The sequence below is a fragment of the Notothenia rossii genome (genome assembly GCF_949606895.1).
Source record: "Notothenia rossii genome assembly, chromosome: 6".
In the NCBI taxonomy this organism is placed as follows: domain Eukaryota; kingdom Metazoa; phylum Chordata; class Actinopteri; order Perciformes; family Nototheniidae; genus Notothenia; species Notothenia rossii.
The window spans coordinates 3,601,815-3,616,151 of NC_136909.1; the positions used below are offsets into that span (position 1 = coordinate 3,601,815).

The 14,337-nt window shown below is 40.3% G+C and overlaps 1 protein-coding gene and 3 long non-coding RNA genes across 4 annotated transcripts; 2 read left to right on the forward strand and 2 right to left on the reverse strand.

Annotated features, from left to right (window-relative positions):
- Positions 1-872: 872 nt before the first annotated feature.
- Positions 873-3,823, forward strand: LOC307042129. The gene is made up of 3 exons (XR_013809009.1): positions 873-1,373; positions 1,737-1,975; positions 2,363-3,823. It is a non-coding gene; the product is annotated as an uncharacterized lncRNA (long non-coding RNA).
- A 93-nt stretch (positions 3,824-3,916) lies between these two features.
- LOC307042174 (uncharacterized protein) lies at positions 3,917-6,156 on the reverse strand. Its single transcript, XM_079685894.1, has 4 exons — positions 5,850-6,156; positions 5,576-5,669; positions 5,351-5,445; positions 3,917-5,016 (listed from the first exon to the last, which is right to left on the reverse strand). The coding sequence occupies exons 1-4, from the start codon at positions 6,040-6,042 to the stop codon at positions 3,998-4,000; spliced, it is 1,401 nt and encodes a 466-aa protein (XP_079542020.1). The 5' UTR covers positions 6,043-6,156; the 3' UTR covers positions 3,917-3,997.
- A 152-nt stretch (positions 6,157-6,308) lies between these two features.
- LOC307043226 lies at positions 6,309-8,713 on the forward strand. Its single transcript, XR_013809303.1, has 2 exons — positions 6,309-6,630; positions 8,527-8,713. It is a non-coding gene; the product is annotated as an uncharacterized lncRNA (long non-coding RNA).
- A 650-nt stretch (positions 8,714-9,363) lies between these two features.
- On the reverse strand, positions 9,364-10,778 carry LOC307043227. The gene is made up of 2 exons (XR_013809304.1): positions 9,684-10,778; positions 9,364-9,463 (listed from the first exon to the last, which is right to left on the reverse strand). It is a non-coding gene; the product is annotated as an uncharacterized lncRNA (long non-coding RNA).
- Positions 10,779-14,337: the final 3,559 nt, after the last annotated feature.

A 14,337-nucleotide genomic window follows, 5' to 3' on the forward strand; every position in this document is an offset into this window, starting at 1 on the left:
GACGAGTTGCTCGGAGAAGTGGGTCCAATGATTACAAAGGCGGGACACCCATATGCGTTTGTCAATCAGACCCGCCGAGCAACTCACCATCTGCCTACGGTCCATTTTGTGTATTTTCTACTTCTTTAATCTGACTCTGTATAGAAAGAGAGAGAAATGCATGCCATGGATGAATGATGACTGGAAGTCTGTGATTTAGTTCAGATGGATGACATTAAGATAGCTGGGTAAACACAGTATTACTCCCCTGTGTGTGTGTGTGTGTGTGTGTGTGTGTGTGTGTGTGTGTGTGTGTGTGTTGTGTGTGGTGTGTGTGTGTGTGTGTGTGTGTGTGGTGTGTGTGTGTGTGTGTGTGTGTGTGTGTGTGTGTGTGTGTGTGTGTGTGTGTGTGTGTGTGTGTGTGTGTGTGTGTGTGTGTGTGTGTGTGTGTGTGTGTGTGTGTGTGTGTGTGTGTGTGTGTCACTGTGATCTGTGTGTGTCTGAGGTCTGTGTGTGTGTCTGTGATCTGTGTGCTTTCAACAGTTCTGTGCAGTGGCGAGCCGTCAGGGCCCTCTAGGCCCTCTGTGAGGGCCTAAGATATTCTACAAAATAATATTTATAAACATTAAAACAAATAAAATAAAGATTATATATATTTTTTTAGTTATTTTTTTACTTATATTTTACATTAGTTTTACCAAAATAACTTGATTTAATTGTATTTAAAATGCAGTTTCCAAATAAATAAATCCTTCGAATCTGCCTTTTCAGTTTCTGTTGGAATGTGAAGGGTTAAATGAAAGAAGCTCGTCTCTGCGAGTTACTGTGAAGAGAGGAGCTGTTGGACGTCCAGGCGGTCCAGCTATGAATTCACAGAGGGCCCAGCTATAGACCCTTTTTGTGTTTGTACACAATGATGACGTAGAACGTATGCGCGCGCATTGTGGCAACAGAAGGATGACAGAGATAAACAGCTTGTCAAGCTACGCAAGGGGATTATCTATTAAAGATCGTGAATGTTACCTTAACAAGTTGACTTTGACAAATGGTGTCCGATTTCCAGATCCGTGTTCTATTGATGAGTGGGTTGAAGACGTTGGCAAGTGGCCGAATATACAGTGGCCAGATATATATACCTATTTAATTGAGAAACCGAGCGTGTACACCAGAGAGAAATTACGAGCCTATAAATCAGTGGATGCTTACGAATACGTTGTCTGTGGTCATGTACAGAACGTAAAATACCATGACATAGACTCAGAGTTTTGTATTTTGAGATCAGAAATTCTCCCTAGTCAAAGACAAGGACACAAGACAACGATGTATGAGGCTTGGGTCATAATCAACCAACGAGAAAACTACGTCCTCACAGCGAATTGCACCTGTATGGCGGGGTGAGTAGCCTATTATTTGGTGTTGTGGGCTTGTAGTTAACAGTTCAGGGGTGAGTTACTGTCCTTTCAGCTGGCTATTACTCTCCTTTCCATATCAAAAATCGTATGCCTTGCCCTGTAACTTTCTCATCATAACCAGGGTTTGAAACTAACATGTTCATGAACAACAACACAGTGACAACAGGGTTCAAAATGTCAGCAGCCAATATCATTCAGTTACATTCAAAACCTGATTAAGCTTAGGATACTCACATGTCTAGTAAGTTAGATGTTTACCTACTTCATAGCCAGAGCCGAGATTTGTCTGAGAGCAAATGTTACTTTCAAGCCCAGTATGTTTATTATGATTTTGTGAAATGTCAGGCTTGGGTCATGCTGCAGCCATGCAGCTGCAATATTATTCAAAGTTGAGCTCTATGTTAGGATGGGAAGGACAGAGAAAGCAGTGGTTACTTCTGGAGTGTGCATGTGGAAAGACATCAGCAGGAAAGAAGTCAGACCAGCTCCATTGAGGGAAATCAGCTTCCACAAACCAAAGAGGCTTGGCAGGCAACTTCCAGCAGCTTCAACATCTGCTAGGAAGAATAGTATCACACCCAGAGGCATGTAATAGTTGACAGAGCCTAGATAAGTTTTCTTTTGCCATAGTGCATTTAATTAATTCTCAGGATTTCTCCTCAGTGTCTTGACACCATAATGTAGCCTGAGAAAGGTGTTACTTGGTGATGCAGAGATGAAAAGGCCTACAGACCAACGTGGCATCAAGACTTTTTGTAAACATACACGCTCAGTTTGAATAGTTTCAGTATCATTTGTTATGTTAGTTTGAATATGTCTGTCCTTTTGTCTTCAGATTACTGATTCTAGAAATTCGATTGTTTGTTATCTACAGCTTAACTGGTCTGATTTTAGAATAATTCAGTCATTATTCTTAAAATGTGAACATTATGCAGCACACTAATAGTGTCTTTTTGTTGCTCTATTATCAGTGTTGACAGATGATGACATCCGGGAACTGCTGGATGTGAACCCAGGTGCTGCAGTGCTGACGAGCCTGGAAAACAGTGGACACTGCATCGTCTGACACTGATTCAGAGGAGCATCCAGACTTACCTGAGCCCTTGACTGCTTTATTTGATGCAACACTCCGGGAACTCTCACCACAGGAAATGAAGGTGAAATGTGAGGATACATTTCACAAACTAAAAACTACACTACAACCTCAACAATGTGAGAAACTGGAATTTGTGACACGGAAACAGTCAAGGTCAAATGAGTGGCAGACCTATAGGGCTGGTCGGATCACAAGTACCAAATTTCACCATGCAGCCACAACTGACAAGATCAGCAAAACATACCTAAATGATATAATGCAGTATAACAAAACAGAGTTAAATGTCCCATCTGTGCTCTGGGGTCAAAACATGGAGGAAACGGCAAGACAAGCCTACACTGCATTTATGTCGCAAAGCCATCCAGATTTCAGCATCAGCTCATGTGGCTTAGTAGTGCAACCTTCTGAGCCACACCTTGGATCATCGCCAGATGGGATAGCAAGATGTACCTGCTGTGGCAAAGGGGTGGTAGAGATCAAATGTCCCTACAAATACAGGAATAGCCTTCAAGGATGTACAGAAGACAAGCAGTTTTGTCTGGACAAGTCATTCTCTTTGAAACATTCACACACGCACTACTATCAAACTCAACTTCACATGTTTGTGTGTGGTGTTAGCTACTGTGACTTTGTGTTGTGGACTAAGGAGAAGTTCATTGTGCAACGTATCCTAAGAAATTAAGAGTTTCTGCAGGAGGCTTTGCCAAAAGCACATGAGTTCTTTAGCTCGAGTGTGTTGCCTGAATTACTGACAAGAAGACATGATCCTGTCTTGGTGTCACAGAGAGCCTGCGAATACTGTGAAAGACCAGATTTTGGTAAAATGATCATCTGTGTCAAATGCAACAACCACATTCACTACAGTTGTGCACACATAAAAAGGAAGCCAGCAACATGGTTATGTAGGAAATGTCTGAGAGTTGAGGCTTGAATGCCTTCATGTAGGAGTGGGCAATATAATGTATTGTATTGTGATAGGAGACCAGATATGGTGTTAGATGTCGGTTATGGATTGTCTTTCCCTGGTTGTTAAAGTTGCATTACAGTTGAAACAATGAATTCATCCTCAGCCTTTTCTTTACATTTGATGTTGTTATTGACAGCTGTGTCTAGATGCACTTCAGTGCAACAAGATATTTTAAGTTTTATTCTGTAATGCTATATATGTATCCATAGAGATAATTTGCGACCTAAAATTATTATTTACTGTTTACAACATACAGAACCAGTTTGATTCTAATATATTGTACATAATCCTACTTTCTATGTTGTTAATGTTTAGTGGCACTTTAATGGAATGAAACTCTGTTAGTAACAACATTACAAATAAATGTGATACTGCACTCTGAATTGTTGAGATAATCTGGGGGGGAAAGGACCATTAGACACACCAGTGGCAGCCAATGTGGGGAGATTTATTAAAATGCATTCAGTTTTAAGTACAGTAGGCCTATATACATGTTTTACAAATGTAAAATCACTTTATAAGTCATACATGGTTATGTGTAACTCATTTGGGAACAACACTCTTACAGAGGTTTGTGAGGGCACCACATACAATAACAACATCATCTAGTATGTCAACCTGCGACAAAGGAATAACTGTTTGTAAAATCTTAAAGTTTTTCCACCGACCAATAACTCGCTCTACATGGATCCTCACACGAGAAAGTTGTCTAGATGTGTCCACTTCCTGTGCAGAAAGCTGCTTCTTTCCTTTTGTGAAATGAGGGATACGAAGGGTTGCACCATAGGCCGCAAGCTCATCTCTGATGAGAAATCCTCTGTCTGCTAAAACCTCATCCCTAGGCTCCAAAGGTTTGAGGAAACCTGACTCCTTAGTGATCTGCTTGTCTGAAACCCGTCCACCCCACCCAGGAGACAGAAAGGAAATTGCACCAGCTGGAGTGATGCCGATCAAATATTTAATGGTGTTGTTGTGTTTATAGTTTGACCATGTCTGGGCCCTGGAAGTCAGATTACTGGGTCTAGCTATAAACATTTCTGTGCAATCTATTATGCACCGGCTTCTTCTAAAGTTGCGCTTGAATATTTTTGGCATATTTTTAAGTACTGCACCCTTACTTGGCCATTTAATGAGTGGCGCGAGGACCAAGGCCATAGCAGGGACCCAGCTCCGCAAAATATTTGATAAGGTGGTTTTTGATACCTGAAATCTATAAGCCAAGTCAGTATTACATAGGCCCAACCTTAATTTCATCAATATAATCAATAGGTGGTCCTCTACTGTAAGTTTGTTGTGAATTCTTTTTACGCTGCCCATCATTTTTGTAATCAGCCACTCAAAGACCACAGAGGTCAGTCCTGTGAGAAAAATCAATTGTCCAATGTTGCACTTAACAGTGGTGTAGGAGAATGTAGATTTTTGCAGCTCCTCTTTCAGCTTTACATGTTCTGCTCGTAGTGTGTCAAACTCCTGTCGCAGGTTGACATATTCCTCCTGAAGTTGACTGTATCTCAGGTTCAGATCATCGTACTCTCTCTTTGGAACTGGGATATCCTCTTCAGCTTAAATATAGAAAAGTGAAAAATTAGCATGTGCTGCAACCAATGCAAACAAGTTCACAATTCAGGGGTTCTCACACATTTTTACCAATGAATTTTCAAAACTTTTCCATGACAGAAGAGAAGATACATTATCGATCCCAGGGGGAGATTTTTCCTCTGCATTTGACCCATCCAGGGGCCAGTGTACACGTCACACACAGACATACATAGCAATTGGAGCAGTGGGCCTGGCAGGAGCACACACACACTAGGAGCACATTGACTCTTTCAGTGAGGGTGGGAACCCTGACAATCAATCAGTTAATTCTAAGATGATATATTCATATATTCATACCAGGACAATGATCCATGCTGCATTCTTGTTCTGGAGTTTCAGAAGTAACACGTTGATTTACTGCAGTGTCAGCTCTCCTCCTTTTCCTATGGTACCTACAGTAACAGCAGAAATTCATAGTTAGACTAATCCATATCTCAAAACAGCAGCTGTAGGCACCAAAGCTTATGCAAGAGAGGAAAACAAAACAAAAAACGACTGAGAGGATGTCAACTCTAATCTTACCTGTCCATCTTTGCATTTGGGTTCTGGCTTTGTTTTGTGTACATGAACACAGATGGCACAAAATCAGGACTACTAGAGTCCAATGATGCCTCGTCTGCAAAAATAAAACACAAACACGTTTGTTTAGCCTAGCAAGCTACTAGGCAAATCTAACACCAGCTTATCAAACTTTAGCTGCATTTGATTATTATTCTACATCATACAGACAATCACTATGTAAATGTAAACAAGGCTCTCCCGTAAAATCAAAGAGTAGGCTAGATAACCTCATTACCTGATATAAAGTGGGCGCTGCAGATGCGAGCATTTTTGATTATGTCCTCATTCCAGTCCACACGTTTAATCGCCTGCAGCCACAGACGCCGCCGGTTGCTCTGAAATGGTCGTGGTCCTCTCGGAATCCTATAAAACTTTAGTCCGCCGGTGGAATAGCGATTCGTACAACCGTATACGCAACAACCAGACATGTTGATGCTGGGTACAGTTTGTAAATGCTTGCTAACCAGTTGCTACCTCGTCTTTGTCATTCAGAACTGCTTGAAAACAACACCACTTCCGTTGCCCACATGCGCGCGCAACTTTTTGATGACGTTGGCTGTAAAAGGGTCAATAGAGAGGCGAAGTCCCGCCCATCTACTTCCGACCCATGGGACCCCGGAAGCGGAAAATTATACATTGACGTCAATGGAGAGAGAAAAGTCATCTTTCGATCCCGTTTGAATTGTGCCACGAATGACACATGTGATGTTTGTCAAATTAAAAGAACATTTTGCAAGTCAAAAAAATAAAAATGTGTCGTAAAACTGTGAAGTTACAATTTTTTTTGTGTGAAACCGCTCAGTGAACTACAGGTCTCTGGTCTCGCACAATACGCGTCACCATCACAAAGATGGCTGTCACGTTAGTAAATTTCACCTGTTTCTTTCAGAATGAGGCGAAAAAGTATAAAAAGAGGTGAAAATCACTACAAGTCTGGGCATGTTGAGAGCTGTACATACACGAAAGGGAGCGGTTCTGTAAGAGCCAGCATGCGGGACCGGCTTTACAAGGTTTCAGTGAGTAATATGAGTGCAATGTCTAAGGTTAATGTCAGCTAGCTAACAAGGTACACTAACGTGTTTTGTTTTAGCAACTAGTTTTCTCCTTAAGAACTTTGTGGTGTCTGTGTATGCTTTGGATAACATTAGTGTTCACAAGAACAAGATACACTCCCGTGTTTTGTTTTAGTTGCTCTTCAGATTGAAGCGGCCAGTTCTATATCGACTATATGTGTGATCTCCTTTTTACATCTCGTTGTGTCATTTGAGTTTATTTGCTGTGTGTAGATTCAAGGATTTTGGTTATCTTGTCCAGGGATGCAAACTTGTCACCTTTCGGCGAAATTCTCCGTTTTGAATCCAAAATAGGTCGTTTTTATGATTCCTGTAGATCTGCAATAAAAATATTTTTGGGGTATGGGAGGGGGTCTGGGACCCGGATTAATGTGCGGCCGCGAGCTTTTTTTTTATATATTATAATGAAGCGCGAGCTGTGTGCTCGAGTCTTCCTGCCTGTCGGCTCTGCTCATGATGTATAATAAGCCTCTGCTGCTCGGCGATGATGGTCTAGCTTCAGCAGCTACATTACCTACGGTGCGTTCGTTAATATTAACTGTGCGTCCGGAGTCACTGTGGCACAGACTGGACCGCTGGTGAACAGCTGTTAGAACGGGCCGTTCAGGTGTTCAGAGTAGAGCTCCCTGTCGGAGCGGCAGAGCGTGATATGCACTGAAAAGTTTTTTTTCCCCGTCGCAATATTATCGTTGAGCTAGCTAACTAGCATACATTGTCACTATCTGCTAACGTTAGCTTTAGCCTTCGTTTTCTAATCGTTTTTTTCATAGGCTATAAACAGAGGTGGTATAAGTATATATCTTGAAATTGATTAAAAGTAGAAGTACTCAGTTCTTGTACTTGAGTAAAAGTAGAAGTACCAGAGTGTAGGAATACTCTGTTACAGTAAAAGTCCTGCATTCCAAATGTTCCTCAAGTAAAAGTAGAAAATTATTATTATCAAAATATAGTGAAAGTAGCGACAGTAAAAGTAGTCATTTTGCAGATTGGTCCATTTCAGAATAATATGATATGTTTTATAATGACTGATCATTAAAGTGTTATCAAAGCTGGTAAAGGTGCAGCTAGTTTGAATGACTTTGTATACTGCAGGCAGGGTAGCTTTTGGATTTACTCCAGGTGGAACTAAAGTCTGATTTAACACTTGATTATATTTCACATCATTCATCCACATCTGTAAAGTAACTAAAGGTATTACATACATGTAGTGGAGTAAAAGTACACCATTTACCTCTGAACTGTAGTAGAGTAGAAGTACAAAGTAGCAAAACATTGAAATACTTAAGTAAAGTACAAGTATCTCAAAATTGTGCCCAAGTATAGTACTTGTTGAGTTTATGAACTTGGTTACTTTACACCAGTGGCTATAAAGATAGAAAGACTAAGCCTTGCACAGAGGCATGAAAATACATTTTCAAAATGCTCAACAGTGCTGCCAAAATTATAAACTGACTGCTACACAATTAAAATAAATGCTTTTTATATATTTCTATTAGATGTGACTCTATGGCGTTTCTGTTAATATTAACACTGCTGCTTTAGTTGTTCTGACTGCTAAAATCCTGTTATTCCTAATTTTAAAGCCGATATTCTGTGGGGTCAGGGGGCTCGGATCCTTGTCACCTTTTTCATACCTGATGAGTTTGCATCCCTGTTGTCAATTTGTTTGGTTATCTAGGCACAGCTGTGTGTGACTCCCTCTGGTACACTGGTATGTGTTTTCCTAATGTAGAGAGCATTGATTAATTAATAAACTACACACTGACTCTAGATCCTGACCAAATCTTTATTTTTTGATCAAATGTTTTTCAAAAAAATGTATTGTATATTATATAACAGCTGCACATCACAGACCGGAGTCTCTGCTGCTGTGGACCACGATGGAGGCGATCATCCTCCCCATCCCCAAAGACCCTGCATGGCATGGAAATCTCCTCCTCCTGGAACAATTCTACACCCAGCATATGCTCCCTGTGTTGGCCAGTAGAGAGGAGGACATTTAAATAAACATACTCTTAACACCCTCGGACTCTGCGTTGTGTTTCGTATGTGTGATGGGGTGTTATGCAGAGGGGAGGAAAACAGGACACAGCAGATTGGGATTGTGGTGGAGATGCTGAGCAGTTATTTAATTGTTGCGTGTAATTATTATTATACTGCGTGCTTCTTAGTTATTCCATCTTTTGCTGTAACATGGATCTGTATGTAACTCTATATTTACTTGTTATCTACCACACTTCCTTCTACATCATACACCATCATTATACATGGTGTATATAGGATATATATTTATTTGTATACATATCTGTAAATTGTATAATTTTATTTTTCGTATTTGGGATTTCTCTTTTGTCCACTCAAATACACTTGGCCCTTTCTCTTTTCCATGTGGAAAATGGCAGCTGCATATTCTGCTTTTCTCATCTGCTCCCTGTCTGCTCATCTACGATGAGAAAATTATATAATTAATTACTAATAATCATTTAAACCTGTTATTACCAATATTTCACAAATTCTTCATGTAAACTTAAGAGTACAGCTGTATGTTGAGTATGTCAACTTTGCTTGGTTCATCTTACTGGGGGGCAGCTACATGGATGTCGGTGCAGTCCACAATAATTTTGCAGCTGAAGGCAGAATGAATTTATTATTGACTCAGAATGAAGCACAACTTCATGTCATACAATACATTGACTTTATTTGTAATTGTGTAAAAAAATATGAATATTGATTAGCAAGCAGGACCTGCAGGAACAGAGAATGGTGATGGATGGAGCTGGGAAGAGAGAAGAATAAAGAAAACAGATCAACTTTATTATCGGATATTAAAAATTCAATTTCAAAACAAGTTGCCGCTCCTACAGTTTTCTAGTATGTAAAGATGATTTCACATGACCAATGCAAAATATCACACTCAATACATGTGTGTCTCTGGGGGGTGCATTGTGCCTTTGATGTATATAAATAATATACCATAACCAAATACTATTACGTACAGTGGAAATCAGGTTGCCAGAGCAGGTCAGTCCAGTGTGCTTGTTCCTCAGGGTCTCAGCAGTTACAGGTGAGGTAAAGAAAATAATAGAGAAAAAGGTCAGTAACAACACTTTAAAGTAACAACACTGAATAATTATCTCTTTTAATAATTTTCTCTCAGTAATCACTCAACTACTGTCTTTCCAACAAACAGATTGACTCACTCTCACTATCATCACAATGAAACACGTCCAGAAGAATGTCATGCAAAGCTGCCTGCCTTCCTTCCTTCCTTCGACTCTCCCTGAACTGCCTGATCTTTTAATGGTCAATGTTAACCATTTGTGCAGATAGCATTAAGTAGAAAAGATCGCTGATACTAATGTGGGGTTAGCCTACCTCCCGCCCCCTTAGCACCTGGTGGAGGGGGCGATAGGCTACTCTTCAAATGTTTCACAAAATACTTACCATCATGAATACTCTTACTGTTTAACATTTCGGTTTACTTCGTGTTAAGGCTAATACAAATGACAAGGCTAAGTAATGTAATATAATGCTAACTAACATGCTCGCTACTAGCTAGGTAGCTAACTTGACTATGTTCCATGCAAAACATGTATATTACCTGATATGTTTGGTCCAACAACTCCTGGTCCTTTCATCAGACGGGAAGCGATAGAACGAGCAAGTGGTATGATCTCTTTTGTGATTACAACCTCGTACAAAGCACACAGGCATCTTGTAAAAGTGAATTTATTGGAGCAATCTCTTATATTTATTGGAGGGAATAAATCAGTCTTCTTCCTCTTTGCTTTGCGAGTCACAACCAGTCTTGGAGCATTATCGCCTATGACATCACTTACGCGACCCAGAATGCATTTGGGATTTGTAGTCTTTCTAGTTGCGTATTATTCATAGTCTTATATTTCAGCAGTTTTACGACAAACTGTGACTTTTTTTGCATGGAAATGATTGTTTAAGATTGACAAACATCATATGTGTCATTCGTGGCACAATTCAAACGGGATCAAAAGATAACTTTTCTCTCTCCATTGACTTCTATGTATAATTTTCCGCTTCCGGGGTCCCATGGAGGCTCCCGGAAGGGGAGGGACTTCGCCTCTCTATAGTAACTGAACGAGAGAGTAATGTCAAATGACAGTACAATTGACCAATGTGTTATTATCGCGGACTTTATGACAAGTTCCGCCCGCTGTGAAACTTTTCTTGTTTCCATAGCAACAACAACTTCCTGTCAACAGCGTTAACTCGCCTTCAAAATAAAAGCATGCCAAATTACACTTAAAGGCCCAGTGAATTGTGCACCTGTGCATGATCTGTTATGCTAATACGTATAGTAATGACCAAAATTGTCCATTGGAACCCATATCAAAAAATGTTGGAATAGCAACAAATTTGACGAGTTTTGAATTTTCCGGGGAAATCTGCAGTCGACCTTCGCCTTCGTGGGCGTGGCTTGCGATCTACTGCGTGACGTCACGAGATGGACGCCGCTGCACTGTTTACATTCACCACCGTTCGTTTTTTCTCTTTTTCAAAGTCGAATTTCTCAACGTTTTTGAGCTAGTATTTTCCTGGAAAGTGTGTCGGAGTCGACTGGAAGTGATTTCCAATCGAGAAAACCTGACAATGGAGGCGACAGTGAAGAAAGAGGGATGAAAAACACAGGGGAAACGATGCATTGCCGCTGGCTGTAGTAATGTCAAGTCTGCCGAAGTGGCGATGTTTCTGTTCCCAAAAGATGAAGGTGAGCCTGGCTGGGGTCATTGTTTCGTAGATTCTTTGATTGATCATGATAAATAAAGGCCAGTGGTCGATTCGAGAGAGAGAGAAAGAGAGACTGACAGAGTTACAGGGTTGTTGTTAGCATCTGGTGCTAGCTCGGAGCTAACGGAGATTAGCTGTTTCAACAATAAGGAGAGGGAGAGTGCTCTCCTGTGGGACTGAGAGAGATAACGTCAGCTCAGGGAGGTAAACTGTAGCCTAAGTTATCTCAGTGGGTTTGGTCATCTATGTAAACAAATATTTCCATCTATGTAATATTAGTTGTATAAAATAGGTTAAGAAATCATTCCAATGTTTTTTGATTATTTAAATATATGTTTCATATGAGTGTTGAGAGCTGTATCCATAAATCTCTTAATGTTGCCCTCAAAGTGCACCAGATTGATCACTTTCCTCATCTATCCTGTCCGAAAAGCTGTCCAAATCAATAATTTCTCTCACACTAGTATCACTTTCCAGAGTCTCCGCCATGTTTACAATCGCAACTGGGTACATCTTGTGACGTCACAGCCACTATCGTCTGCAACTTCCGTTAGGCTCAGATGGCAAAATTAATAATTCATTAATTCATTAATTATGAATTATTAAAAATTATTTTAGCCATGAACAGGCACAATGATATGTAAGGAATTAAACTGCCATTTCATTTTGGTGCAAAAACATGCACTTCACTGGGCCTTTAAGACATATACAACTGCAACGAAAGTAACAAACACAATGCAATATCCTTTTCAATTTCAAAGAACACAAATAGGGTTATTTACAGGTGTTGTTTTCTGTGGTAGAGGGTCGCTTTCATTGATGCGTTTTGCACCCCGGGCCGTTGTTTTGATATTCCGCTGAAGTACGCTGTGACGTAATAACTCGAGGGAAGGGGTGGGGGTCCGAGGGCCTAGGTATAAAAGTCACGGCTCGCCACTGGTTCTGTGTGAAGTTGAAGGAATTCTCAACAGCCGACCAATAACTACATTGTCAAATGATCCAAATGACTTGGAACCTCTCACACCAAACCATTTGCTGCAGCTCAAGGTCAAACCTTCGTTTCAAATGCACCTTGTGGATCCTGGTTAACGGCAAGAGTTATGGGGACGCGTCTTGAATCTGGAAGACTGATTCGGAGTGTTCTTCTTAAGAAAAAAACCAACACGCTGGAAAGACCAATAAGCAAAATATGCCTACTGATGCCTGCCTTAGGCCCGTCTACACTACAGGCATGAAAAAATCTTGAAGCTGGGCGTGTCTGAAGCTTGGCGATTTTTTGCGAGCAACCAATCACATGAATCTCCCGCCCCCGACATACAAAGCAATAGCAATGTTAAAACGAAGTAAACTGGATATAAACTCTCCAAACAGGCGAAAACCTACCAGTTTCACCCACTGTCTCTGCCACCTCCCTCCATGCCTGGTTCCTCCGGTTTGTATCCCGGTAAATAGTTCCGGTCGTAAAGAACCGGGTGATTTGCTACCGTAATGTCTCGTTTGGAATATGAGGAAATGAACTGCGGTCTGGCTCTCCCAGCTTGCACGCGGTTTGATTGGCTGCGCTTGCACTGGCGGGATTTGCATAAACGGGATTTCATTGGCTGATGCCAAGCATCGAGCCTCAAAAGTTGAACATTGTTCAACTTTTGATGCCGATAGATGCTCGTGATGCTTGCAAAGCCATGCCATGCTCCCCACAATGCAGTTCGGCGAAGATTAAAAATCTTCTACGTCACCCCATTCAAGTGAATGGGCGAAGCGTTGAAAGCATTTTTTGATGCCTGTAGTGTAGACGTACCAGGAAATAACTGAAGATGGACAATTAAGACACCCTGTCTATCTCAAATAGAAAATGAAGACTGACTTTGTCTGGCTCTTTTTGAATGTTTTTTTATTGTTATTAAAGATGCCCATAACAATAGGGGCCGGTATATTAGAGCCAGTATTTAGATTTTATTAGAAAGGCCACCTAATTGTGACGTCTGTAGTCCACACACTATAAAGGACTACAATTCCCACGGCGCCTGGGCTAAAGCCACAGTGATGGGCAACCTGTTGAGAGACGCCGTCAAGGAACAGTTTTTAACCGTACGCGTATACACAAATTGTACAAGTACCCTTTAAGTTACGAAGTTATATAAGCATTATCAAGAAAGAAAGAATACCAAAGTTGTTTATTTTATTTGAGTTTTGCCTATTTCTTTTGAATATTGTAAAGAAAGAAAAAGAAACGAGTTAGAACTGTCTGTTTAAGGTGTCTAGTGGCTCGATGGAAAGACAAGGAAGGAAGCCACGACATAGAGTATTGCTCAGATTAATTATTATTATTACATAGAGTATTGCTCAGATGAGTTATTATTACATAGAGTATTGCTCAGATTAGTTATTTAACATAGAGTATTGCTCAGAGTAATTATTATTTAAACTTTACTCGTCGTATTTTATATTTGATTATTTTGACAGTTTTCCTAAAATGTTGGAATTTGCTTAAATGTTTTTATCTCCATGATATTGTTCTCCTCCTCTCTCAGCAGAAATATCTTACAGAAACCAAAGCATCCACATTCACTCCTCTCTATATTCTGAAGCTTTCTACACACACACCGTTCAAACACTCATTTATGAACAATTTGTTGCATAAAATGTCCAGAAAAAAACATCTTTGAATTCAAACATAGCACATACACAAATTATAAAGATGCCCAATGATAAATAAATCAACAAAAACTAAAGTGTGACTCCCATCCTGAACATGATTTCTGGTATATTAACTTTAATAAATAACAATGTAATACATATGAAACATACAGGTCAATATCACCTTGCTATTGGTAGCTGAACTGTCAACACCCCAAAACATATTCTTAGATGGAAACACCTCATTTG